Raw genomic sequence first — 26,068 nt, 5'->3', positions numbered from 1 at the left:
AGAGCGATAGCTCTGACAGGGAACATCATCGGGACCTGATTGGATCAGGTCCCAGTGATGTTAACCCTTTGCTATCTTCTATATGCCGGGATCTATAGTGATCGCGGCATATAGAAGATAGTGAGTGGAGAGGGAGTCGTCTACTTACCTTTCCGACGACCCCTGATACCTTCCAGGACCTGGCGTTGTTATGGCAGCTGGAGGTCACATGACCGCCTCCAGATCTGCCATATATGGTGTCCTGATAGGCTCAGCCTGCAAGCTGAGTCCAGCAGGAGACACAGTGTGAAACTGTCAGCAGTGGTCTCATACAATGTAATATATGTCTATTACATTACATGAGATCAGTGATCAGAAAAATAAAAATTAATGTCCCATACAGGGACTAAGTAAAAATGAAAAAAAAAGTCAAAAAAATGTTTTCAAACTGTTAAAAAAAATCACAAAATACATAAAAATAAATAACTAAAATATTAAACCGATAAATCCGTATATTTATGCAAAAACAAAAAAAAGTACACATATTTGGTATCGCCGCGTCCGAAACAACCCGAGCTATAAAACTGTCACACTAATTAACTCCTTCTGTGCACACCGTAATAAAAAATAAATAAAAAACGGAGCAAAAAACTATGCTTTTTCCTCATATCGCCAAACAAAAAGTGGAAAAAAATGTGATCAAAAAGCAAAATGGAAATAAAAATGGTACTGCTGAAAACGTCATCTTGTTCCGCAAAAAAAAAGCCGCCATACAGCTCCATCAGCCGAAAAACAAAAAAGTTATAGCTCAGAATAAAGGGATGCAAAAAAATATTTTTTCTATAAAATTGTTTTATTATGTAAAAGCGCCAAAACATAAAAAAATATACAGTAAGTGTAGTATCGCTGTAAACGTACTGACCCGAAGAATAATGCTGCCTTATCACTTTTACCACACGCAGAACAGCATAAAAAAAACCTCAAAAAACAATTCCTGAATTGTTGGCTTTTGTTAATTTTACCTCCCAAAAAGCGGAATAGAAAGCGATCAAAAAATGTCACATACCCAAAAATGGTACCAATAAAAATGTCAACTCGTCCCGCAAAAAACAAGCTGGCACATGACTCTGTCGGCCGAAATATGGAAAAATTATAGCTCTCAAAATATGGCGATGCAAAAGCTAGAGTTTGCAAAAAAAAGCGTCTTTTAGTGTGTGACAGCTGTCAGTCATAAAACCCCCATATAAATCTGGTATCTATGTAATCGCACCGACCTGAAGAATAAAGTAATCTCATCACTTATACCGCACGAGGAACGTCGCAAAAAATAAATAAAACCAATTTTTCACCTGCTACTGATTTGTTTATTATGTCTTCCAATGTGCTCACCACACATCTAGATAAGTTCCCTAAGGGGTCTAGTTTACAAAATGGTGTCACTTGTGGGGGGTTTCCACGGTTTAGGCACATCAGGGGCTCCCTAAATGCAACATGGCGTCCGCTAATTATTCAAGCAAATTTTACATTCAAAAAGTCAAATGGCGCTCCTTCCCTTCCAAACCCTGCCGTGCACCCAAACAGTGGTTTTCCCCACATATGGGGTATCGGCATGTTCAAGAGAAATTGCACAACAAATTTCATGGTGCAATTTATCCTATTACCCTTATGATAATGCAAAATTAGGGGATGAAAAACATTTTTGTGGTAAAAATGTGAAAATTTTATTTTTACAGCTCAATATTATAAACTTCTTTGAAGCACCTTGGGGTTCCAGGTGCTCACCACACATCTAGATAATTTCCCTAAGGGGTCTAGTTTCCAAAATGGTGTCACTTGTGGGGGGTTTCCACTGTTTAGGCACATCAGGAGCTCTCCAAACGCAACATTGCGTCTGCTAATTATTCAAACAAATTTTACATTCAAAAAGTCTAATGACGCTCCTTCCCTTCCGAACCCTGCAGTTCGCCCAAACAGTGGTTTTCCCTCATATATGGGGTATCAGCGCGCTCAAGAGAAATTGCACAAAACATTTTGGGGTCCATTTTTTCCTGTTACCCCTGCGAAAAGAAAAAAAAATTGGGTCTAAAGTAACATTTTTGTGAAAAAAGTTAAATGTTAATTTTTTTCTTCCACATTCCAAAAATTCCTGTGAAGTACCTGAAGGGTTAATAAAGTTCTTGAATGTGGTTTTGAGCACCTTGAGGGGTGCAGTTTTTAGAATGGTGTCACTTTTGGGTATTTTCTGTCATAAAGACCCCTCAACGTGACTTCAAATATTATGTGGTCCCTAAAAAAATGTTTTTGTAAATTTTGTTGGAAAAATGAGAAATCGCTGGTCAACTTTTAACCCTTATAGCTCCCTAACAAAAAAAAAATTTGGGTTCCTAAATTGTGGGAAATGTTATTTATTAACTATTTTGTGTGACATATCTCTCTGATTTAAGGGCATGAAAATTCAAATTTGAAAATTGCAAAATTTTCAAAATTTTTGCCAAATTTCAGTTTTTTTCACAAATAAACGCAAGTGATATCGAAGAAATTTTACCACTATCATGAAGTACAATATGTCACGAAAAAACATTCTCAGAATCAGGGGAATCCGTTGAAGCGTTCCAGAGCAATTACTTCATAAAATGACAGTGGTCAGAATTGAAAAAATTGGCCCGGTCACGAAGGCAAAAACAGGCTCTGGCGCGAAGTGGTTAAGAAACAAATCTTCTCCTTAGCTGACTCAACACAAAGCATTTTTTACCTCCAGCCTCAGTCTTCCATGCCTAGTCAACCGAGGAGAAGATTTATTTCTTCTCCTGTCACAGCCCTTCTCTGTCAGCTCACTAGTATGTGTGATTATTATACGCAAATTGTCTCTTCAGAGAAAAAGAAGACTTGAACTCTATAGAAGCAGCAATCCTACAAGTCACAATCAACCCTTTAACGAGTCGTGCAATATGACTTAGGATAAAAGCCAAATCAGAATCTCAATTTGCAGACATGGTGTTTCAGGCTGTTGGCCATCGTCATTGCAAACTATGAGAACTGATTTGGCTAGATGAGAGGCTCTGGACTTTGCCCTGACGAGGGCCAACAGCCCGAAACATCGTGTCTGCAAAGTGAGATTCTGATTTGGTTTTTATCCTAAGTCATATTGCAAAGGGTTGATTGTGACTTGTAGGATTGCTGCTTCCAATAGGTGACATTATAGAGTTCAAGTCCTCCTTTTCTCTGAAGAGGCAATTTGCATATTACATTTCCCAGGGGAGCATTGCATGGCAAATAAGCCTCCTTACCTTGACATGCCAGAGCTGGTATGTCACTCTCCACAAGGAGAAATGTTACTGCTTATTTTACAACTCCTCTTTTTTAGTTGGGGAGGTCTCGGGAGCTATGTCTCTTCACACTGCAGTCCATGACTAGGCTCCTGTTTTAATTACTTGATGGGGGCCATTTTACTACATTCTTTAAGAACCCCTTTAATTTGTAATTTCCAAATAAAAATGTTAAAAAGATTTTTATATAGTATATGGGTTTTTTCAATTCAAAAACAAATGTACTTATTTTGTTTTCTTTATATATTTTTCTAAACATTTTAGGTCATAGGCAGTTAAATTATAGCTGCACATTTACTGTATTTTTAAAGGCAGTATTCTTTTTCAAAATCTCAGGTTTATGCATATGTACACATTTTCAGAAACTATTAAATTAAATGAACATCATAGTAATAGAAACAGTTTTCCAGGTCAAAATAAACAAATTAGTTGCATGTTATATAGCTTGAAGCCTTAGAATCTTGCTTTAAAGTTTATTATTTATATTGGATATTTTGCAGACTCCAAAGGATACATGCACGGTTTTAATTTATGCAGCATAGATTCTTAACTACTAATTTCATGTGTTATAAGTTAATAGCATAATTTTCAGAAAACTAAGAGCATTCCTAATATTCTCCTGTTTTTTATTTAAGCACAATATTGTAAATCTTTCTAAAAACACAAGTAAAGTAGCTAATATATATTATATGAGTATTTGCATTGAATCTATCCATTTCTGTACAAACAGTAAAAAAATGCAGTGTCTTTAGCATAAATGTATCAACAAGGAAAAATCAAAGAAAATTAAATTCTGCGATTTTCAGAATATTTACATGTTATTTGTACACTATCTACATGTTTAGTGATGTTGTACAGTGTGTAACATACCTGGCGGCGTCCTTGCATGGTGGTCCATCTCCCACTGTGCAAGAGCGCGCACTTGATCTCCAGTCCAGAATGTCTCTCTGGCTTCTCTCCTTGCTGTCTGTCTGTTTTGGCTGCATAGGGCGACGCCCGCTGAACTTCCTGTTTCTTGTACCTGCTGCGGACACGCCCCTGTTGCACCTTCAGCCTATTGCTGTCCATCTTTGGGTATTTATACCACCTTCTTCCTCAAGATGGCGCCTGAGCATTGTGTCCTGTCAGTCGGCTTTTTGTCTCTGACATGCCAGGTCCTATCCTGTTTTCCTGCCTGTTTTCCAGTTCTGTGTCTGAACTGTGGTCTGTTCTTGTGAACACGCTTCTTGCCTGTTCTTTCGCCTTCTAGGGGCCGTATTCCTAGATCTGCCTGTCTGTGCCTTGCGGTATCTGTTCCCGTCTGAACAGAGTCCTGTTTGTGTCCCTGCCTTGCGGTATCTGTTCCTGTCTGAACTGAGTCCTGTCTATTTCTCCTGTCTTGCAGTATCTGTTCCCGTGTCTGAACTGAGTCCTGTCTATGTCTCCTGCCTTGCGGTATCAGTTCCCGTGTCTGAACTGAGTCCTGTCTGTGTACTCTTGCCTGCTGCCTTTCCTGGAGGCTGTATTTCCAGGCCTGTCTGAACACGCTCCTAGCCTGTTCCTCCCGCCTTTTAGGGGCCAATTACCTAGATCCGTTCCTGTATCTTGTCTGTCCTGTCTGAACACGCTCCTTGCCTGTTCGTCCCGCCTCTCTGGGGGCTGTATTCCCAGACCCGCTCCTGTATCCCGCTGCAGTGTCGGTCTCTTCCGTACACTCAGTTCCAGTCTGAACTCTCTCCTATCCTTTACCTGTTTTGCCTCTATGTCCGTTCCTTTCCTTTTTCTGCAGAGTCTGAACTCGTACCTAACTCCTGCTTGTTGTCTCGGTACTCCCGTTTGTGAGTTTGTGGTCCCCTCGCTACTTCACTGCAAGTACCCTGTGGGTATCTGGCTCTGCCTTTCCCTTCCTGTCTGTTCCGTGTGAACAGAGCCCTGTCCGTCCTGCTCTGACTCCTTGCTCACTGCTCTGGCAGTCTTGCTCCGCTCTTACCCTTTTGCTCACTGCTCCGGCAGTCCTGTCCTGCCCTGCTTCTGCCCGCTGCTCCGGCAGTCCTGTCCTGCCCTGCTTCTGCCCGCTGCTCCGGCAGTCCTGTCCTGCCCTGCTTCTGCCCGCTGCTCCGGCAGTCCTGTCCTGCCCTGCTTCTGCCCGCTGCTCCGGCAGTCCTGTCCTGCCCTGCTTCTGCCCGCTGCTCCGGCAGTCCTGTCCTGCCCTGCTTCTGCCCGCTGCTCCAGCAGTCCTGTCCTGCCCTGCTTCTGCCCGCTGCTCCGGCAGTCCTGTCCTGCCCTGCTTGTGCTCGCTGCTCCTGCAGCCCCGTCCTGCTCTGTTCTTGCCCACCGCTTTGGGCGTTCCCTCTCTGCTGTGGTTGTCTACCGCATCTGCGGTTCTGTGACCCAGTCTGTACTGGGTCTTAACCTTTCTGTGCTCCAGCCCGTCCTTTCGGCCAGTACCTCCCTGCCTGCATACTCGCCTGTATCCACCCCTCTGCATACCTGCCGTGTTTGCTTACATCCACCAGTCTGTGCCAGCCTAACCTGCCTGTTCAAGTAATTCCAGTGTGGGTCAACCCCCGTGTCCGGAGTTTGACCTGGAGTAGCACCTGGTCCCTCTGCCCGGTTTCTCCCTGGTGCACTGGCGTCGTATGCCGTCGTGCCACCTTGGTCGGATCGGCCAGATACTTAGTCACGCCCCTCCAGGCACTCTCCGGTCCATGGTCCAGTGGAACCACAACACCCGCACACGCCAGTCAGTCCGGGCGTGTGCATAACACAGTGTTTGCCCCCTTACTGATTTTTTATTCTTTTGCATGTTTGTCACACTTAAATGTTTCAGATCACAAAAAAATTTAAATATTTGACAAAGATAACACAAGTAAACACAAAATGCAGTTTTTAAATGAAAGTCATTATTGCGGGAAAAAGAAATCCAAACATACAGGGCCCTGTGTGAAAATGTGATTGCCCCCTAAAAATAATATCTGGTTGAAAACAAAAAGTCCAATATAATACACAAATGAATCCGTGATGCCCCGGTCAGGCATCTGGGTTCCTTGGAAATCATCCATGAGAATATAAACAAACAAAGGAGAAACTGGAGTATACAGTATATAAACAATGTGCAAGGATTTTATTAGACAAAAACAGTAAAGAAGTGGAACAACAAAAAAATCAATAAAAACAGGACAAACAAAGAGGAAGATAAACCTTTTGCACCAATATGTAAAGAGTCTAGTGCTAAATAATCTTAAAAAATAACAGCGTCACATGCCCTTAGTCATAGTCCTAATATAGGGCTAAGCTAATAGACACACATATATCAAAAAATCCAAGTAGGGGTAATCAAAGGGTAGACATAATCCCATACACCTTATTACAGCATATAAACATAGAGAACTATAAAGTTAAGTGACTCAAAAATGGTGAACGGGTGTTGAACTATGTCTTACCCAGATCAGTGCAGGGGGGAATGGAAGGTACCAAGGGGAGACCAGGTCCCCAAAAAGCCCCTTTTAGCAGCAACAACTGTAATCAAATGTTTGCGATAACTGGCAATGAGTCTTTTACAACGCTCTGGAGGAAATTTGGCCCACTCATCTGTGCAAAATTGTTGTAATTCAGCCACATTGGAGAGATACCGAGCATGAACCGCCTTTTTCAGGTCATGCCACAGCATCTGAATCAGATTAAGATCAGGACTTTGACTAGGCCATTCCAAAGTCTTAATTTTGTTTTTCTTAAACTATTCTTAGGCGGACTTGCTGGAGTGTTTTGGATCATTGTCCTGCTGCATAACCCAAGTTCTCTTCAGCTTGAGGTCACTAACAGATGGTTGGACATTCTCCTTCAGGCATTTTTGGTAGACAGCTGAATTCTTGGTTCCATTTACCACAGCAAGTCTTCCAGGTCCTGAAGCAACAAAACATCCCCTGACTATCAGACTACCGCCACCATATTTTACTGTTGGTATGAAGTTTAGCGATGAGTGAACTTGTTCACAAAACGTTCACCAATCTCAAAGTCGGCACGAACATTGCACATTCCGATTCGTGTTCGGACCCCCAAGAGTTTTACTCAAAATCGGTAAAATTCGCCAAATTATCATATTTCCACTAATGCTTTTGTTAGGACATTGGTTAGGATAGTGGTGCTGCATGATGAGTGGGGAGTGTTTGATGAGGGTAGGGGATGGGGAGAGGTCAGAAGAGCGGCGGACTGTTATTCTTAATTTTTTTTTTCTTAATGTGTGGAGATTCCGGCAGCCAATCAGGGCGCAGAAACCATCCATAACATCCAGACACAAGGGCCTGTGTCATCTCCATATAATATTGTTTTTGCGCCATTTTGTCAGTATAATAGCGCAGAGAGGCTGCTCCTGCTGCTGCTACTGGATAGTGAGATAGTTAGGTAGGCGGCTCATTGTCAGTCAGCTAGTTCAGATAGATAGGATCCTGAGAGGCTGTGAAATTGACCTTCCAGCCGATCAATCCTTTTTGCTAATTGTGTGGTCCAGAGACACCAGGCCACATTTCAGCATATAACACTTCTTTTGTGCTGCTAATATTTTGCTCCAAGCAGGAGTCCACATTTCAAACTATAAATTCTTTGTGCTAATAGTGTGGTCCTGAAACGATGCCACATTTCGGCATATAAATATTTTGTACTCGTAATATTTTTGGTCAGGCAGAAGTCCACATTTCTGAATCTAAATTCTTTGTGCTTATAGCATGCTACAGAAAGCAGGCCACATTTCTGCATATAAATATTTTGGGCTACTAGTTTTGCTTCAGCCAGGAGTCCACATTTCTGAATCTATTTTTTTGTGCTAATAGCATGCTACAGAAAGTAGGCCACATATCTGCATATAAATATTTTGTGCTACTAGCTTTGCTTCAGCCAGGAGTCCACATTGATGAATCTAAATTCTTTGTGTGAATAGCGTGCTACAGAAAGCAGGCCACATTTCAGTTTATAAATATTTTGTGTAACTAGTTTTGCTTCAGCCAGGAGTCCACATTTCTGAATCTAAATTTTTTGTGCTAATCGTGTGCTACAGAAAGTAGGCCACATTTCAGTTTATAAATATTTTGTGCTACTAGTTTTGCTTCAGCCAGGTGTCCACATTTCTGAATCTAAATTCTATATGCTAATAGCATGCTATAGAAAGTAGGCCACATTTCAGTTTATAAATATTTTGTGCTACTAGTTTTGCTTCAGCCAGGAATCCACATTTCTGAATCTAAATTGTTTGTGCTAATCGTGTGCTACAGAAAGTAGGCCACATTTCAGCTTATAAATATTTTGTACTCCTAGTTTTGCTTCAGTCAGGAGTCCACATTTCTGAATCTAAATTCTTTATGCTAATTGCATGCTCCAGCCACACTATCGCAGCAAATAAATACTGATTGGCAATTTAGTGACAAGTGACTGACAGGTCTGGGCCTAGGTTTATGAAACAGCTGGTTAAAAGAGGGGAAAGGTGCATCCAACATGAGTAGGAAAAAGCGAGGTCGTGGTGGAAGAAGGATTAGGCTTGCTGTTCAAGGGGTATGTGGGGTAGGAGGTAATGTTAGTGAAAGCTCTACTGAACAAACACCATCTCGTCCTATCCAAAGACAACTGACAACTTCTGTTACTGAACGAGCTACTCCACTCCCTATCTTTGGCAGCCGCATAGCAGTACATCTTGTAGATGAGGGTCAGAAAGAGCATGTGCTCCAGTGGATGGCAAGCGCTGCATCAAGTGGCCTCTCCTCCTCTTCCTACACCTCAACATCAACATCACACACAGTACAGTCCTCACAGGTTGCACCCCAATTACCCTTGTTTTTCCCCACGACACAACTCTCCAACCGCCCAACTGACTGTGGGAAACCACAGATGGGCGAGTCTGCAGAGCTGTTCATACATTCTATTCATGGGCATCAGAGGTCTGCTCCACAGATTTACAGACTCAAGAGGAGGAAAGCATCTGCACCGATGCCCAATTTTTTTTTTCTGTTGGATCCGGGGCCGGACGAAGTAGGGTCCAAACATAATCCATACCCTTATCACTAGACGTTAACCTCCAGGAGTGTAGGTGATCCTGTTGAGACTCAAATACCTGAGGCGCATGCAGACTGTACTGTGCTGTCAGGGCAGGAAGAGAAGGAAGGTGACTCTCAGGGTGAGAAGTGGGAGAACAGAGAGGATAATGATGAGGTTGTAGATCCCATTTGGTGTGAACCCAGAGGCATGCAGCTAAGTAGCTCAGCAGAGGAGGTAGAGGAGGAGGAAGATAAGGAGGTTACATTGCACCTCCCGAACAGACACGGAGTGATGCAACCACGACAAGCACTGCATCCCCATCCACAACTCTGGCTGTGGCCAGCATCGGTCGTGGGTCTGCAGTTCGCAGGAGCTGCAAGGGTTGCCTAGCCTGGGCCTTTTTTGAGACTGCAAAGGATGATCCAACTCACGTTATCTGCCAACTTTGCAAAAATCAAATCAGTAGAGACAAAAATTGTAATAATTTGACTGCTACATGAAAGAGCCGACACAAGCACGATTCACATGGGAATCTCACTGCGCTAAAATGCGGACTAGAGGGCCTCGCCAACCCCCGGCCACTCCATCAACTGCATCTGCTGTTTTTTCCTCCTCCGTCACCATGGTAAGTGTTCTCACACAGGTCTCCGGCCGTAGAACCTCCACTTTTTTACCCGCTACAGTCGGGGTGAGTGAGAGCCCGTCAGCTTTTACGGAAGTGGACGTGCCTGCTGTTTTTTTTTTCACCGAGCACACCACATCTTTCTCAATCCACAATAACATCTCAGCCTGCACCTCACTCACAGTCCAGCAGTTTGTCGTGTTCACCCTACTCCACCCTCTCTGGTGGCGCCCCTAAGCTGGGGCAACCTCACACGTGCCTTGCATGGCTCACATCCTAAACCTGGTGGTACAGCAATTTCTCTCCCACTATCTAGGCCTAGATGCGTTGCTGCAGAAAGCACGGTCGCTGTGTGCTCACTTCCACCGTTCGCACCCTGCAGGTCATCGACTTACACCACTACAGAGGTCTTTGACCCTACCGGTTAACCAGTTGATATGCGATGTGCCGACATGGTAGAATTCCACTCTGCACATGTTGCAGTGACAGTGGCAGCAGTTACGAGCCCTGGTGCAGTATCTCATTTTGCATAGCCGGGGCCAACGCGGTATAGACATGGTGCAAATCACGATTCAGGAGTGGGCACAGATTAAGGACCTCTGCACCTGTGGCACACCAGGTCTGGTCGCCACAGTGGCAGCAATGTCATGTCTGAGAGCAGTTGGGAGGTTCCCTGGTTTGGGACAATTAGCATGCAGCACCTCCTGCCTCAGTCCAGGGAGGGGAGAAATCTGCCCTTTATAAACTGGATCTGGGGCGGGGTTAGGGAGAGAAGTCCAGAAGTTCCAGAGATAGGGACAGGTCAGCAGCAGGCTGAAGAGTCCCTGTAGGCAGAGGAGGAACACGAGGCCAGGAGGGGAACTAGCAGAGTTCGTCCTGGCCAGAGACTTGTAAAGCCGGACACTGGAGTCCGAGGCTGTGAGGGTTCTAAGCCCAGCAGAAGAAAACCACCACGCAGGGGACTTCAAGTCCCCTGGCCCAAGGTAGCCCGGAGGCTCAGCCACACGAGAGGGACCACTACAGCCCCAGAGGGGTGAGAAGTACGGAAGGCCCGAGTCGCCAGTCATACGGGTGACAACAGCACGATACACTCAGAGACGTGGGCTACCACCACACTACAGCGGGATAGCCAAGAAAGAGTGAAGTTAGCACGGTAGGCCTACAAACTCCCCCTGACCAGTGGGATTTCCCGGTTGCTCTCAGACTGACCAGGCCTCCATTGTTAACCTGTATTCCGGACGGGTCCCTTAATACCACCAACCGTAAAGACCCTGACTTGCATGACAGACTCCGTGTGGTTACTGCTGCTCCCGCGCACCATCACCCCCAACATCTGCACCTGCGGCCCTGAGGCTGTACTCCTCCCGTGGGGAGTTATACTATCCTCCGCTGCACTCCAAACACCAGCCTCAGCGGTCTGCCCTGCAGCGGCGGTTCATTCTGACCGCAATCCACGGGTGGCATAGTCGGACATTCGGTATATAGACCGTCATTTGAGTTGACCACCCTGAGCCACGGGACCGGGTCCCCGCCACGCAAGGACTACAACCCCCAGCATCCACAACGGGTCCGGTTCCGGGTATCCACACACACACGTGGCCCAGGGGGCGCGTTACACCCTTCTGCACTGTTTCAAAATGACTACTAAGATGGTTAGCACTGACAATGCTGTCATCAGCATCATTATTCCAGTCATCTACCTGCTGGAGCATACTTTGGATAGTCTGCAGAAGGAGGTGGTGGTCTCAGAGGAAGAGGAGGAAGCAGAAGAGGATGAGAAAGGGATAACAATATTTTAAGTTCCAGACTGTCATCACACAGGCAGGTGCCAAGGGAAGGTGGATTACAGAGATCGAGGTGGGCTCATAGTACCAGACAAACTGTTAGTGAAGGTGCAGGAGCCAAGGAACAAATGGAGGAGGATAAGGAGGAAGGTGTGATGGGCACGCAACAGTCAGGAAATGAAGAGGATAATAATCCCCTTTCTGTTGTCCATGGTTGGCTGGAGGGGATGAAGGAAGCAAGCTTCAGTGCTACCCCACCATCAACGACTTGGACCTCATGGAAGAGCTCGACACATGAGCGCCTTCTTGCTGCACTATCTGCAACATGATGCCCGTATTGCTAGAATTAGAAATAGTGCTTTCTATTGGGTTGCCACTCTGTTAGATCCACAGGTACAAGAGTACAAGAGTAAATTTTACCAGATGCTTCCTGCCCTGAAAAGGGACACACACATGCTGGAGTATCGAAACACGCTTGTAGACAACCTTAAGAGTGGTTTTCCCAAAGACAGCAGTGAGGCACATAGTGTGCATCGCAGTTGTAGACTTCCAACCCCGGGAACATCAAGTCATCATTGCAAAACATTAGCAGCAGCAATGTAAGTGCCAGAAGCAATTTCTGTAAGTCGTTTCACACATTTTTTGGACTAGCCTGTGCACTAGCAGAACAGAGTACAAGTCTGACACGTAGTGAACGACTGAAGAGGATGGGGCAGGAGTATCTGGAGCTCAATATCAAAGCCATCAGGGAAGGTTTGGACCCTTTTGCGTTTTGGTCTTCAAAAATGAATGAGTGGCCTGAGTTCGCCTGTCACGCCTTGGAGGTTTTATCATGCCCGGCAGCCAGAGTTCTCTCAAAACGTGTCATCAGCACTGCTGGTGGTGTCTTGACAGATAAGCACATCCAGATGTCCCCTGAAAGCGTAGACTGCCTAAATTTCATCAAGATGAACAAGTCATGGATCTCCAAGAACTTTTTCACCACAATCGCAGACTGTGCAGACAAGGCGATGATGTAGAGTTTTTAGTATGCTGCATTGATCTCACGTTATTGCAGTTTGTGACATCTTTGTTGTGACTTCTGTGCCTGCTGTTGCTAGTGCTGCTGATGTTATCAATAATTTTTTGAAATGTGGACACTCCAAGTTGGGTCTCAATCTGGTGGGTTGGCTGTAGTGGAAGGGGTGTCAGAGCCCCATTATACTATTTCTACTCTGGTGAAATTGTTGCCACTTTAGTGGTGTGTGGCAATAATTTTTTGAAATGTGGAGATTCCAAGTTGGGGCTCCATCTGGTGAGTTGCCTGTAGTTGAAATGGTGTCAGAGGCCCATTATACTATTTCTACACTGGTGAAATTGATGCCACTTTAGACGTGTGTGGCAATAATTATTGGAAATGTGGAAACTCCAAGTTGGGTCTCCTTCATGTGTGTTGTCTGTAGCTGTAGGGCTCCCAGACCAGCAGGCCTGCATTTCCGTTCAGTCAACTACCTATGTTACTATCCTTAAATTTTTCTACCAATAGTAGCATGAGGTATCAGGGCTCCCAGCACAGCAGGCCTATTGCAGTCCCACACCCACCTTGTCTTAATTTGAGCTTAAATTCAAAGCTGTAAATACTGGCCCACACCCTGATACCTCATGCATGGCCCATGGCTGACTGCTGCTATGTCATTATAAAATTTTGACTGTAGGTCAATTGATGCCACTTTTCCTGGTGTCTGCCCCTAATTTTAGCTGTTTTGGCTGCTTTTGGGCCCCTCTGAAGGTGTTGGTTTTGCCTCCCATTGAATTCAGTTGGGCTTGGATATGTTTGACGAACTGTTCGGCGAACTGTTCGACGAACATTGGGAAGTTCGCCAATCAGAACCGAACCTTGAAAGATTCGCTCATCTCTAATGATGTTCCTTTTCTGAAATGTTGTGTTACTTCTATGCCAGATGTAATAGGACATACACCATTTTTGCCCAGTTTCTTTCTTATGGTGGAGTCATGAACACTGACCTTAACTGAGGCAAGGGAGCCCTGCAGTTCTTTGGATGTTATTGTGGGGTCTTTTGTGACCTCTTGGATGAGTTGTCGCTGCGCTCTTGGGGTAATTTTGGTCAGTGGGCCACTCCTGGGAAGGTTCACCACTGTTCCATGTTTTGTTTTTTTCATTGATAATGGCTCTCACTTTGGTTCACTGGAGTCCCATAGCTTTAGAAATGGCTTTATAACCTTTTCCAGACTGATAGATCTCAATTACTTTGTTTCTCATTTGCTCCTGAATTTCTTTGGATTGCAGCATGATGTGTAACTTTTGATGATCTTTTGGTCTACTTCGCTTTGTCTGGTAGGTCCTATTGAAGTGATTTCTTGATTGAGAACAGGTGTGGTAGTAATCAGGCCTGTATGTGGCTAGGGAAATTGAACTCAGCTTCCCAAAGATGTGATAAAACACAGCTAATTTATGTTTTAAGGTGGGGGTGTAAGATGGCCGCTGGACATGTCCTTGAGGGGAGATATGTATCGCTGAGGTTGGCAGTTTCAGTGATGTAAAACCGGGAAAGCATGCCCCAGCACAAATAGTACCGAGAGAGTTAATAGGGCGTATCAGGGCCAGTTTTTTAGAGCAGTCTGTAAGGATCTGAATCATATACCTGTTCTGCCTGGTTTTGCCCTTATCCAAGATGGAGTTGACAGCTTCACGGGGGCCATCTTGTTTCCTGTCTGACATTTCCTGCTTCCTGTTTGCTGGATATATAAAGGGACTCCGTCCACTATACCTTTGCTTGTGTATCTCGTGCTTCACCTGTTGCCAAGCTTGGAGGACCTGTATTGTACTTGCCTCTTCTCTTCATCGGGGTTCCCCATCTGCAACTTGTCTACCGTTCGTCTGAAGATTCAACTCGTTCTGATCTGCTCTGCATCCATCTTCATTGCGGCTTGCTCCCCGCAAGGAGCCCAGTCCGGGCTCCAGATGTTTGGACTACTTTCCAGCCCGACAGTCTGCCTACAGTCCTGCCCGCCAGTCTGTCTATGGGCCCTTCCCGCCTGCTTACCTGGAAGCGCCTGCCTGTTACCTGTTGTGTCCGCCAGCTTTCCTACTTGCCTACCCGGAGTGTCTGTCTACCCAGACCACCCATCAGCTGGCCTGCCGTACCCTTCCGCTGTACCTGTCAGTTCCTGCCTTCTGATCCGTGGGAGTCACCTGCTCTCATACAAGGTCGGTCCCAGAGTGGCACCTGGTCCCTCTGCTCGGTCCCTCCCTGGTTCACAGAGTCAACTGAGCTGCCCTGCGACCTTGGTCAGGCCAAGTTGATACTTAGTCACGCTCCTCTGGTCCCTCCTAGCACCACAGCACAGAGGTACCACCACCCGGATCCGTAACAGTTTTCACTCTGACCCATGCCATCGGTCTCCATAGCCTCAGGAGTAAATACTTGACACAGTCATAAGAGAAGGGTGGGATTGGCTACTCACATATCCCCATCCCAGGGTGTGTGTATAAAATGGAGACCGAGTAACTCATTCAGTGTCTGTGGCTGGAGGTGTGGAGACCTCCAGCATGTCTGTGCTAAAGGACACTGACCGTGTGCGGGCGAACCCGCCATATTGTATGGACTGTTTATTATCTGTTTTGTTACACTGTGCCGGACAAGGCTGTCTTTTGTTTACTTCAAAAGTGCGGTTTATGCAGGCATAATAAACCTGTCTTGGACGTTTTAAAGAAACAGTATCCTCTGTCTAGCTCTAACGCAGCTGAGTACCAAACCCTACAGGGGCAATCACTTTTTAACCCTGTAGGTTAGGATTTTTTTTCCCTTAGTAATAAAGACCTTCATTTAAAAACTTCATTTTGTGTTTACTTGTGTTATGTTTGTCTAATATTTAAATTTGTTTTGTGATCTGAAACATTTAAGTGTGACAAACTTGCAAAAGAATAAGAAATCAGGAAGGGAGCAAACACTTTATCACACCACTGTAGTTCAAACCGATGCTTCTCAAACTGTGAGAGGGCCTCACTTGTGACATGCCCCATTGTTGTTTTTCAAATGCCGCTGGGTAGATTATTTTGATATAAGTGATTACATATAGATTTATAATTATGCTGTAAAGGACATTTTCAGACTGCAGCAATCTCTGAGTTAGCAACATAATTGTCTCTTTTCATTCTTATTTTAATATTCCACTGTATTTGAGAGACTAATTTTAAGGTTGTTTTCACAGAATGTCCTCATGTGCTACTAAACTTTGTTAGGCCCAGGCATGTCTTTGTTCTACCTGCTCAGGACCCAGTAGGAAAGTTTGATAATTCATGCCTTGTTAGATAAGATGTGTGTCATTTATTTGGACAATTTTAAGGCTGCATGCCCACGATCCGTAATAGCATAGATTTGGACACTGCTCACCTGCGCTGCGTCTGTAGAGAGATGGACAGGAGAGACTAAGTAACTGTAAACGAACACCACCCTCTGCTAGAACAAACTGAAAGTGAAAGTAAAACAAAAAAAAATTGTGCTAGCAGGAACCAAATGGTGCTAGGAGATTTGCAGGGGGGTGACTTTGTGTGCTGGACCTGATCAGGTGACCCAGAGGGTTTCTGGGTATAAAAGCCCTGTGTGCCAAATTGCAGGAGACTTTTGGCACCAAGAGAGCACAAGGTGCGGATGTGCACCGGAGAAAACGCTGCAACCAGAGATTTGGTGCAAGGTTGCAAAGTGGAGCAGACGTGCTCCAGAGGTACCGCAGAGCACAGTGCGACAGGCCTCAGCCAGAGGCTTGTGTTGCCAAAGAGACGGACCCCTCACTGACGTTCCAGGAGTTCTGCACATGTTGGCCAGAGCCAGGACCCGCGCTCTACACTGATTAAGTTCCCTGGATCCGACATCACCTTTCAAGACTGAGGTTTAGACCCCCTTGCCCCAAGCCTGAGAGACTACCATCGATGGTCAATCCAAGAAGAGCTCAGAGAGGACTGCAACAGGAGAGATGCGCCAGCAGAAGCGGAGGAACAGCGCAAGTGTGAGGGCGGTCAGTTCCAACTTTCACCTACGTACAAGGGACAGTTGGGATTAGGACTTCGGGTTGAGAGCGGGCCGGTTGGTGCGCGGGAGACTCAACGGGACCTGATTGACTATATCCGGAAGAGACTTGCGGCCTAGAACCAGTGACCCCGGCTAGGGCCATATATATAGAAAGAGAATATACGTGGTGACTCCCACGACAGGGTGCATCACATTTTTGCAAAGAACTTTACTGTTACTTACTGAAAAGACTTCTTATGTTATTCCAAGCTATTGTTGATTCCATTGTTACAAACCCCTTTAAAATAATTGTTATATCTATAAAGTGGTTATATCAACACCTGACTGTTCCCGCCTCATGGTCTCTGTGCGTTGCATTCCGGCACCTGTGTTACATGTTCAAAACGTTGCATTCTACAGTAGATGCACAGTGGATGGGATTTATAGAAATCCCATGCCCACTGTGCTTCTATTTGAAGCCGCGTAAAATTCACCTGCGGCGTGGCTTTACGAGCTGCAGCATATCAATTTCCCTGATAGAATGTATCACATGCGGTAACTCCTGTGTGATTGGACTCAGCGCTTTGGATGCAGCAAAAATACGCTGCGTCCAAAGAGCTGCTATAGCCTGATCGTGGGCACATACCCTAAGGGATTATAGGATTTTCTTGTCAAGATATCCCACTTTCTATTGTCCACAAACAGCCAGTAATAAAAATGTGATACAAATGACTTCTTTCTTTAAATAGCTATTCCTTTTAGAAGTTATCACCTGGCTATAGTCTTGATAATGTTATGGGGGCACTGTTCATGGCAGCCTAACAACAGTTGTTAGGGCTTACATAGACAGGCTTAGCACACCTTCAACCAGATCACAGGAGTTGCCTTGGCCTTCACCCTTTAACCTGTGTACAGGGATAATACACAGGGGCCCCTGGGTTGGGGTCACCGGGTAGGCTGCTGGTAGAGTAAGCTGGCACAAGATAGGTCGTCACTCAAGGTTGGTATCAGGACGTCAGTTGGACCCCAAAAGTTATCACCAATAGTATAGATAGATGATAACTTCTAAAGATAAAAATGTTAGTAATCATGTTTCTGTTCTCCCACCTGGGAATGGCTTTGGTCCGGTGCTACGCTACTCTGGTCGCAGGCGCCGCCATTGTCCTGACCACGGAGACGGAGTTACTACATGTGCAGAGAAACTGTCTAGATAGCAGGGAGTGGATGCCTGGGGATGATTGTGAGGTATTCACCTTCCTGATCATTAGGCGGGCTATTTAATCCTGTTCCCTGCTCAGTCCTTTGCTGTTTATTGCAGTTCCTATGTGCTGTGGTGGTGAGGGGTGCCAGCAGTGGTATTGCTATCTTTTCAGGGGTTTTCTCTTTTTCTCTTCTAGTTACACTTCCTGGGGTTCTTGCATAGGTATTCACCTGGTTCTTAACTAGGCACCTGCCTCGTCACCAGATGCTAGCTGTCCGGCAACAGAGGGCCTGGGAAAGGCTCTGCCAAAGTCCCCCTTCCATTTACTATGAGCTGGGTGTAGAATATTCCCAGCCCTCAAGAGTTAGCCTAGCTGGGCAGCTTGAGCCAAAAGCACCTGTGACTGTGCCTTTGCTGGTTTGGTGTCAGTCTTGCTGAGTCCCTCTGCAAAGCATATAACAGAAAATAACCATTTAAGCCTTCGGTCTGTATGTGTTGTTACAGAACACAACTAATGTCAACTAAGGAGATGCCCTTGGCCAACTAATAAATATAGAGAGAGGGAGCAAGTTTAAAATAAACCTTTGGCTTTGTCTGTGGTGCATGGTTAATTTACACAAAAACAGTCTGTAATATTTAGGCAGTCACTTCCAGGGTTGGATTATGATTAATGAGTGGGCCTCTTTTAAGGTAATATCTTTTCTCCAAGAAAATAAACGTTTTTGTGTGTATTTTTCATTCTATTTCTCTTGCCATTGATAGAAATATGTGATCTCACAACTAATGTAGATCAAGATGGCCACCTAATAAATTTAGAGGAAAGAGGAAACATGGGGGGGATGTATTGAGTGTAGCTGTTTATGACTTATACAGACGGCACCTGCCTGTAAATTCAGCAATCCAAATGAGCTCTGATTACTTCAATTTACCTCATTAAATCCTGTCCGGTCACTGGCAACTGCAGCATCTAAATGGTTTGGCAAAGACAACTGGAAGCCTACTGAACTGTCTGCCACCTTTGTGCTCCTGTGAGGGTTAAATAAGTGATTGTTAAATTTATGATACTCTGCAATACAGAAATATTGTATAAGCAATCAAGAACTTATAGTCTAAAGTTCCCTATGGAGACTAATAAAAATGTAAAACAATTTTAAAATATATATATAAAAAAAAAAAATCTAAAAGTTCTTAGCATCCCCATTTTGCCATTCTCTTTCTGGACAGCTTGTAGTAGAGCACAAAATGAGAAATAAAGTAAAGAATATTTAAAGAGCTGTCAAATGATGCTCCTTTTTATCTCAGTTAGGGCCAATTGCCATGAGTATGCGACCTGGGCAGTGGAACAGAGAATTGCACCATTACTATATAAAGGGAACATCACTTGACCACTATTTAAATTATTTTCTTTTTTTAAATTATTACTCCTCTTGTGCTCTTCTAATAACTGGCTATAAAATGTTATTAACTTTGCAAAGCTGTAGATTGGATTGAGCTGTTCCTGTTTTCTAAATCCTATCCATATACAGTGGGTGCGGAAAGTATTCAGACCCCTTTAAATATTTCACTCTTTGTTTCATTGCAGCCATTTGGTTAATTCTAAAAGGTTCAATTTTTTTCTCATAAAAGTACACTCTACACCCCATCTAGACTGAAAAAAAACAAAAATGTAGAAATGTTTGCAAATTTATTAAAAAAGAAAAACTGAAATATCACATGGTCATAAGTATTCAGACCCTTTGCTCAGTATTGAGTAGAAGCACCCTTTTGAGCTAGTACAGCCATGAGTCTTCTTGGGAATGATGCAACAAGTTTTTCACACCTGGATTTGGGGATCCTCTGCCATCTTCCTTGCAGATCCTCTCCAATTCCGTCAGGTTGGATGGCGAACGTTGGTGGACAGCCATTTTCAGGTCTCTCCACAGATGCTCAATTGAGTGTAGGTCAGGGCTCTGGCTGGGCCAGGCAAGACTGGTAACAGAGTTGTTCTGAAGCCACTCCTTTGATATTTTAACTGTGTGCTTAGGGTCATTGTCTTGTTGGAAGGTGAACCTTCGACCAAGTCTGAGGTCCAGAGCACTCTGGAAGAGGGTTTCATCCAGGATAGCTCTGTATTTGGCCGCATTCATGTTTCCTTCAATTGCAACCCGTTGTCCTGTCCCTGCAGCTGAAAAACACCCTAAGTGCATGATTCTGCCACCACCATGTTTCACTGTTGGGATTGTATTGGGCAGGTGATGAGCAGTGCCTGGTTTTCTCCACACATACCGCTTAGAATTATCACCAAAAAGTTCTATCTTCGTCTCATCAGACCAGAGAATCTTATTTCTCATAGTCTGGGAGTCCTTCATGTGTTTTTGAGCAAACTCTATGCGGGCTTTCATATGTCTTGCACTGAGGAGAGGCTTCTGTCGGGCCACTCTGTCATAAAGGCCCAACTGGTGGATGGCTGCAGTGATACTTGACTTTGTGGAACTTTCTCCCATCTCCCTACTGCTTCTCTGGAGCTCAGCCACAGTGATCTTGGGGTTCTTCTTTACCTCTCTCACCAAGGTTCTTTTCCCACGATTGCTCAGTTTGGCTGGATGGCCAGGTCTAGGAAGACTTCTGGTGGTCCCAAACTTCTTCCATTTAAGGACTATGGAGGCCACTGTGCTCTTTTGAAACCTTGAGTTATGAAGAAATTCTTTTGAAACTTTGGCCAGATCTGTGCCTTGTGACAATTCTGTCTCTGAGCTCCTTGGGCAGTTCCTTTGAGCTCATGATTCTCATTTGGTCTGACATGCACTGTGAGGTCTTATATAGACAGGTGTGTGCCTTTCCAAATCAAGTCCTATCAGTTTAATTAAACATAGCTGGACTCCAATGAAGGAGTAGAACCATCTCAAGGAAGATCACAAGGAAATGGACAACATGTGACTTAAATATGAGTATCTGAGCAAAGGGTCTGAATACTTATGACCATGTGATATTTCAGTTTTTCTTTTTTGATAAATTTGCAAAAATGTCCACATTTCTGTTTTTTTTTCAGTCAAGATGGGGTGCAGAGTGTACTTTAATGAGAAAAAAATGAACTTTTTAGAATTTACCAAATGTCTGCAATGAAACAAAGAGTGAAAAATTTAAAGGGGTCTGAATACTTTCCATACCCACTGTATAAGCAGGAGTAGATGCAGCAAAATAAACCCTACAACTAGAGATAAGAGAATAAATTCCAGTGGAATAGAATTCTACTTAAACTTTACAAAAATCTCCATTCGCAAAAATGTGGATTTTTTAGTAATTTGCTTTTGTGTGGATTCATAAAAATTGCAGCCACTTGCTGTCATTTTTCTGGACCATAAAAGACCATCACAATTAAAAAAAAAAAAGAAATCCTTACACTCATCTCACCGCTCACCTATCCAGCCCCGCTTCTCACCGCCATTCATCTGGTTCTCAACGCTTTGTCGGATTGCTAGCTTTCTCTCTGAAATCCCCACACAACTTTAGTATTAAGTTAATGTACAGGTGCACAAATGTGCTATGTGGCCATTAGAGTCATGGCTGAAAGTGTTGGCACTGTTGAAATTGTTCCAGAAAATTATTGCAATTGCACATGTTTTGTTATACACGTTTATTTCCTTTGTGTGTATTGAACAAAAAAAAAAAAAAAAAACAGAAAAAAAAAAAGGCAAATTGGGCATATTTGAAACCGAAAAAATGGGCCAGACAAAATTGTTGGCACCTTTCCAAAATTGTGGATAAACAACTTTGTTTCAAGTATGTAATGCTTTTTTGAACTCACCGGTGGAAAGTAACAGATGTGGGCAATATGAAAATCACACCTGAATCCAGATAAAAAGGGAGAAGTTGACACAATCTTTGCATTATGCGTCTGTGTGTGCCAAACTAAGCACGGAGAACAGAAAGAGGAGAAGAGAACTGTCTGAGGACTTGAGAACCAAAATTATTGAACAATATCAACAATCTGAAGGTTACAAGTCCATCTCCAGAGATCTTGATGTTCCTTTGTCCACGGTGTACAACATAAATCAAGAAGTTTATAACCCATGGCAGTATAGCTAATCTCCCTGGACTTAGACGGCAGAAAAAAATTGATGAAACACAGGATAGTACGGATGGTGGATAATTAGCCCCAATCAAGTTCCAAAGAAATTCAAGCTGTCCTGCAGGCTCAGAGTGCATCAGTATAAGCGTGAACTATTAGTTGACATTTGAATGAAATGAAACACTCTGGCAGGGGAAACTTGAGGACCTCATTTGCTAAGCCAGACCACAGTATATATTTGTGCACCTGTACATTAATTTAATGCTAAAGTTGTGTGGACCCTATATACTTTTTTTCTTTCTTACACTAAACTGTGGAGTTACCAACTGCATCATTTGCACTAGTGCAGGTGTCAGCAGCCTATGGCATGGGTGCCACTGTTGACTTGTGTGTTATGTTGACCTGGCACGCTTGTAAAGTGCAAAGTCTTGCTTAATTTGTCTGCTCCTATAAGAGACTGAAGATAATAATGATATGCATGAAATTGCTGAAAGGCCTTGACCAGCATTTGTACTGTGGGTGAGGAGGGCATATCTGTGGGAATGAGGCAGAGGGGCCAGAACAGTCAACTGCATATGCTTACCAGCTGAAGATCCAGGTGGCTAAAAGAGATGGAGGAGCCCGTCCCCCTGAGTATTGTCAGTTTATGTGGAAATAACTTTAGAATGCTTCTACCTAGTCCAATGTTTCTGTTTTTTCGTGCAACATTGTACTATATATAAGGGGTAAGTTCAGGTCCCTGCAGTACAGTCATTTCTGTCACCTAAGGGCCCATGCACACAGCAGTATTATGGATTTCTAATCTACACCATATTAGTACTTGCAGCACTTATAGCACGCTGCACCAAACCCCTCAGTTTGCCCATGGTCTGATGTTGAAACTGCTATACTGCTCTGTCCACAATCTGCTGTAAACACAGTGACCTGTTGGACATTTTTATCATAGAGGTCAAATGCATTTTCTTGTTTTATTATATTTTAAAGGGGTTTTCTGATTTTAGAAAACCCCTGATCACCAACGGCAGTTTGTTTTTTTAAAAAAACAACAACTGTGCTTTACTCACCCTCCTCAAGTCCAGCGCTGAGTGTCCACTGCTGTTACTATCTGCGGCGATGACAACACAAACCAACTGTACTGCAGCAAATAACTTAGCTCAGCGGCTCTGCCCGAATTTATGTTATGAGCCGCCCAGCTCACTGATTGACTCCAGCTTTGTCAATGGGATGTCAGTGCTGCAGACAATAACAGACACTGGGAACAGCAGAGAAGACTCATTGCTGGACCGGTGTAAAATACAAGGAAAAATAAAAACCATCTCACCCAAGCTCTTGGCGCATGGAAGCACAAGATCCACCGGACCAGGTGTGAACACAACCAAAAAACAGAGGGGATCCAGCTTCTTGTAAATTTGCAGATTTATTGAAAAATAGGAGATCTTTTAAAACATGTATTTACAAAAGCAACATGGCAGCTATGCGTTTCAAACACACACGGCGTTCTTTGTCTGAGCTGAAGCTAAAATGACTGCACAACTATTTAAACCACCACCCACCAATGAAAGCACATATAAGACATAACATGGTCATTGGCAAAATCAGCCTATATACATTTTGTCACAGACTGTGCAATTTATGACTTATACTACGTTATCGCTAGTGCAAGTTGATATATTGTTTGATGGCGTGACATTGAGAATGATCACTGTTGGCAAATTGTTTTGTGACAATGGCAAACCTACATATTCTGCAGTGATTCAGCCCACACTTCTAAAAGCCTTTACATCTCAGCCACATATGACGATAATGCATGGGGATACTAGACGATAGAATGTCCCCTAAATTTCTTGCTTTTTTAGCCACCACTCGGAAGCCCATATCCAGAATTTTTGAAAGTATGGCATCTTCCTGTAATAGAGGTAAATATTTTAGTACAATGGTTTTTAATTGCATTGAATTGAGAACTAAATCACATAGATAATACGGGCTTGTGAATAGTTATATTCAGATTTTTTTAAATCAATTTAGAAAGTTCCTTGGTCTGTACAATGATGTTGGCTCTATCAAGAATCCAACCTGGATAGCCCCCATTTTTTAATTTGGTGTTACATCTTGTAATTTCCCCTTCCAAATTGTTAGTATTGCTACAGTTACGTTTAATGCAGGTCAACTCACCAACCGGGAAGGGTCTTATGGTATGTCTAGGGTGATTACTGGACGCATGCAAAATTGTGTTACCCACAAGGGATTTTGAAAAGGTAGAAGTGATAATATCACCCCCGGAACCCTCCAGATTGAGATTTAAAAAGGAAATAGAGTGTTCATTAAACATAGCGGTAAAAAACAGGCCCAAAGGATTGTCATTGATGTATGATACGAATTCCGGTATGGCGGATACATTGCCCCTCCAAATGAAGAGGAGGTCATCAATGTATCTGCCATTCCAGAAAAGATCCCCAAGATTCGGATTAGTGGAAACATATCGCCAGTTTAATTCACAATATGACATGACAAAGCTGGCAACTGAGGGCGAATATTTAGCCCCCATGGACACACCTTTGCATTCAAGAAAAAATTCTTGGTCAAACATGAAATAGTTATTGTTCATCAGAAAATATATTACATGCAAAATGTATGAACTGAGATCAGGTGTGCAATCAATGAAATGGGACAAATAAAATCTCAATGTATTGAAGACAACTTCAAATGGAATACAGGTGTATAGAGATACAACGTAAGAGATACAACGTTGCAACTTAGCCATGTATACCTTAAACACCACATGACATGTGATAACTAGTGTTGAGCATTCCGATACTGAAATATCGGGTATCGACCGATATTCGCGGTATCGGAGTTCCGATACTGAGTTCCGGAACAGAGGCCGCTATCTGCAGACCAGACATAACCTCAAGAGAAATGTGCTGTCTTCCAGGAGCAAAAATTAAAGATGTGTCTGACAGGATATCAAGACTCTTCAGACCTACAGATCACTACCTATTCCTGCTAATACATGTGGGGACAAATGACACCGCAAGAAAGGACCTGGAAACCATCTGCAGTGACTTTGAAGACTTAGGCAAGAAAGTGAAAGAATTGGGAGCGCAGGTGGTCTTCTCATCGATCCTCCCAGTGGATGGCCATGGAACAATGAGGTGGAATAAGATTCTACAGGTGAACAACTGGCTACGTCGATGGTGCCGTCAACAAGGATTTGGATTTCTGGATCACGGAATGAATTACCTATACGATGGACTACTTGCTAGAGATGGGGTGCACCTTACGAAGACTGGAAAACATGTATTTGGAAGTCGCCTTGCTACACTCATCAGAAGAGCTTTAAACTAGAACAATGTGGGAAGGGAAGCAAAAGGCCAGAAAAAGATATACAGCTGACAAATACTATTGAGATCTCTGCTACTGGAAGTGGAAAGGAAGAACAAAGACAAAACAATTTAAATAATAAAAATATGGGAGGAAGAGAAACCAATCACAAACTAAAATGTTTTTATACAAATGCACAAAGCATGGGCAACAAACAAGGAGAATTGGAACTACTAATGCAGGAAAAGGAATATGATGTCATTGGAATCACTGAAACTTGGTGGGACGATACACATGATTGGAATAAAAGGCTAAAAGGATACAACTTATTTGCAAGAAACAGACTTGATAAACGAGGAGGAGGTGTTGCATTGTATGTTAGAAAAGCGTATATCTGCACAGACATTGAAGCTTCAGAGACTGGGAGTTCTGTGGAAACTGTTTGGGTAAGAATACAAGGAGAGAACAACGGAAGAGACACCATTGTAGGCATTTACTACAGGCCACCTGGGCAAGCTGAAGATATGGATGAACTCTTTATGTATCAAATGACCAAGTTCTCCAAAAAATATGACGTAGTGGTCATGGGAGATTTCAACTATCCAGACATTTGTTGGGAATCTCTCTCAAGTAAAACTAACAGGTCAAGCAAATTCTTATCCTCTCTTGCTGACAACTTTATCTTCCAAAAGGTAGGGGAGAAAACAAGGGGATCTGCTACTTTGGATCTAATCCTTATAAACAGGGAGGAAATGGTTGAGGAGGTAAAGGTGGCTGG

At 43.7% G+C, this 26,068-nt stretch overlaps 1 protein-coding gene across 1 annotated transcript in view; it reads left to right on the top strand.

Annotated features, from left to right (window-relative positions):
- Positions 1-12,730, top strand: part of LOC141264640 (transmembrane channel-like protein 2) — a gene marked incomplete at its 5' end in the record, with an annotated part of 316,798 nt that extends 304,068 nt beyond the window's left edge. The window contains one exon of the mRNA XM_073676913.1: positions 12,363-12,730. Coding sequence (XP_073533014.1) covers positions 12,363-12,730 — 368 coding nt within the window. The remainder of the gene's footprint in view (positions 1-12,362) is intronic.
- Positions 12,731-26,068: the final 13,338 nt, after the last annotated feature.

Source organism: Phyllobates terribilis, unplaced genomic scaffold, assembly GCF_046119375.1.
Source record: "Phyllobates terribilis strain yellow unplaced genomic scaffold, ASM4611937v1 Scaffold_4__5_contigs__length_816908805, whole genome shotgun sequence".
Classification (NCBI taxonomy): domain Eukaryota; kingdom Metazoa; phylum Chordata; class Amphibia; order Anura; family Dendrobatidae; genus Phyllobates; species Phyllobates terribilis.
Note: the sequence above shows the minus strand (reverse complement) of the source record. Positions and strands in the feature narration are given on the sequence as shown.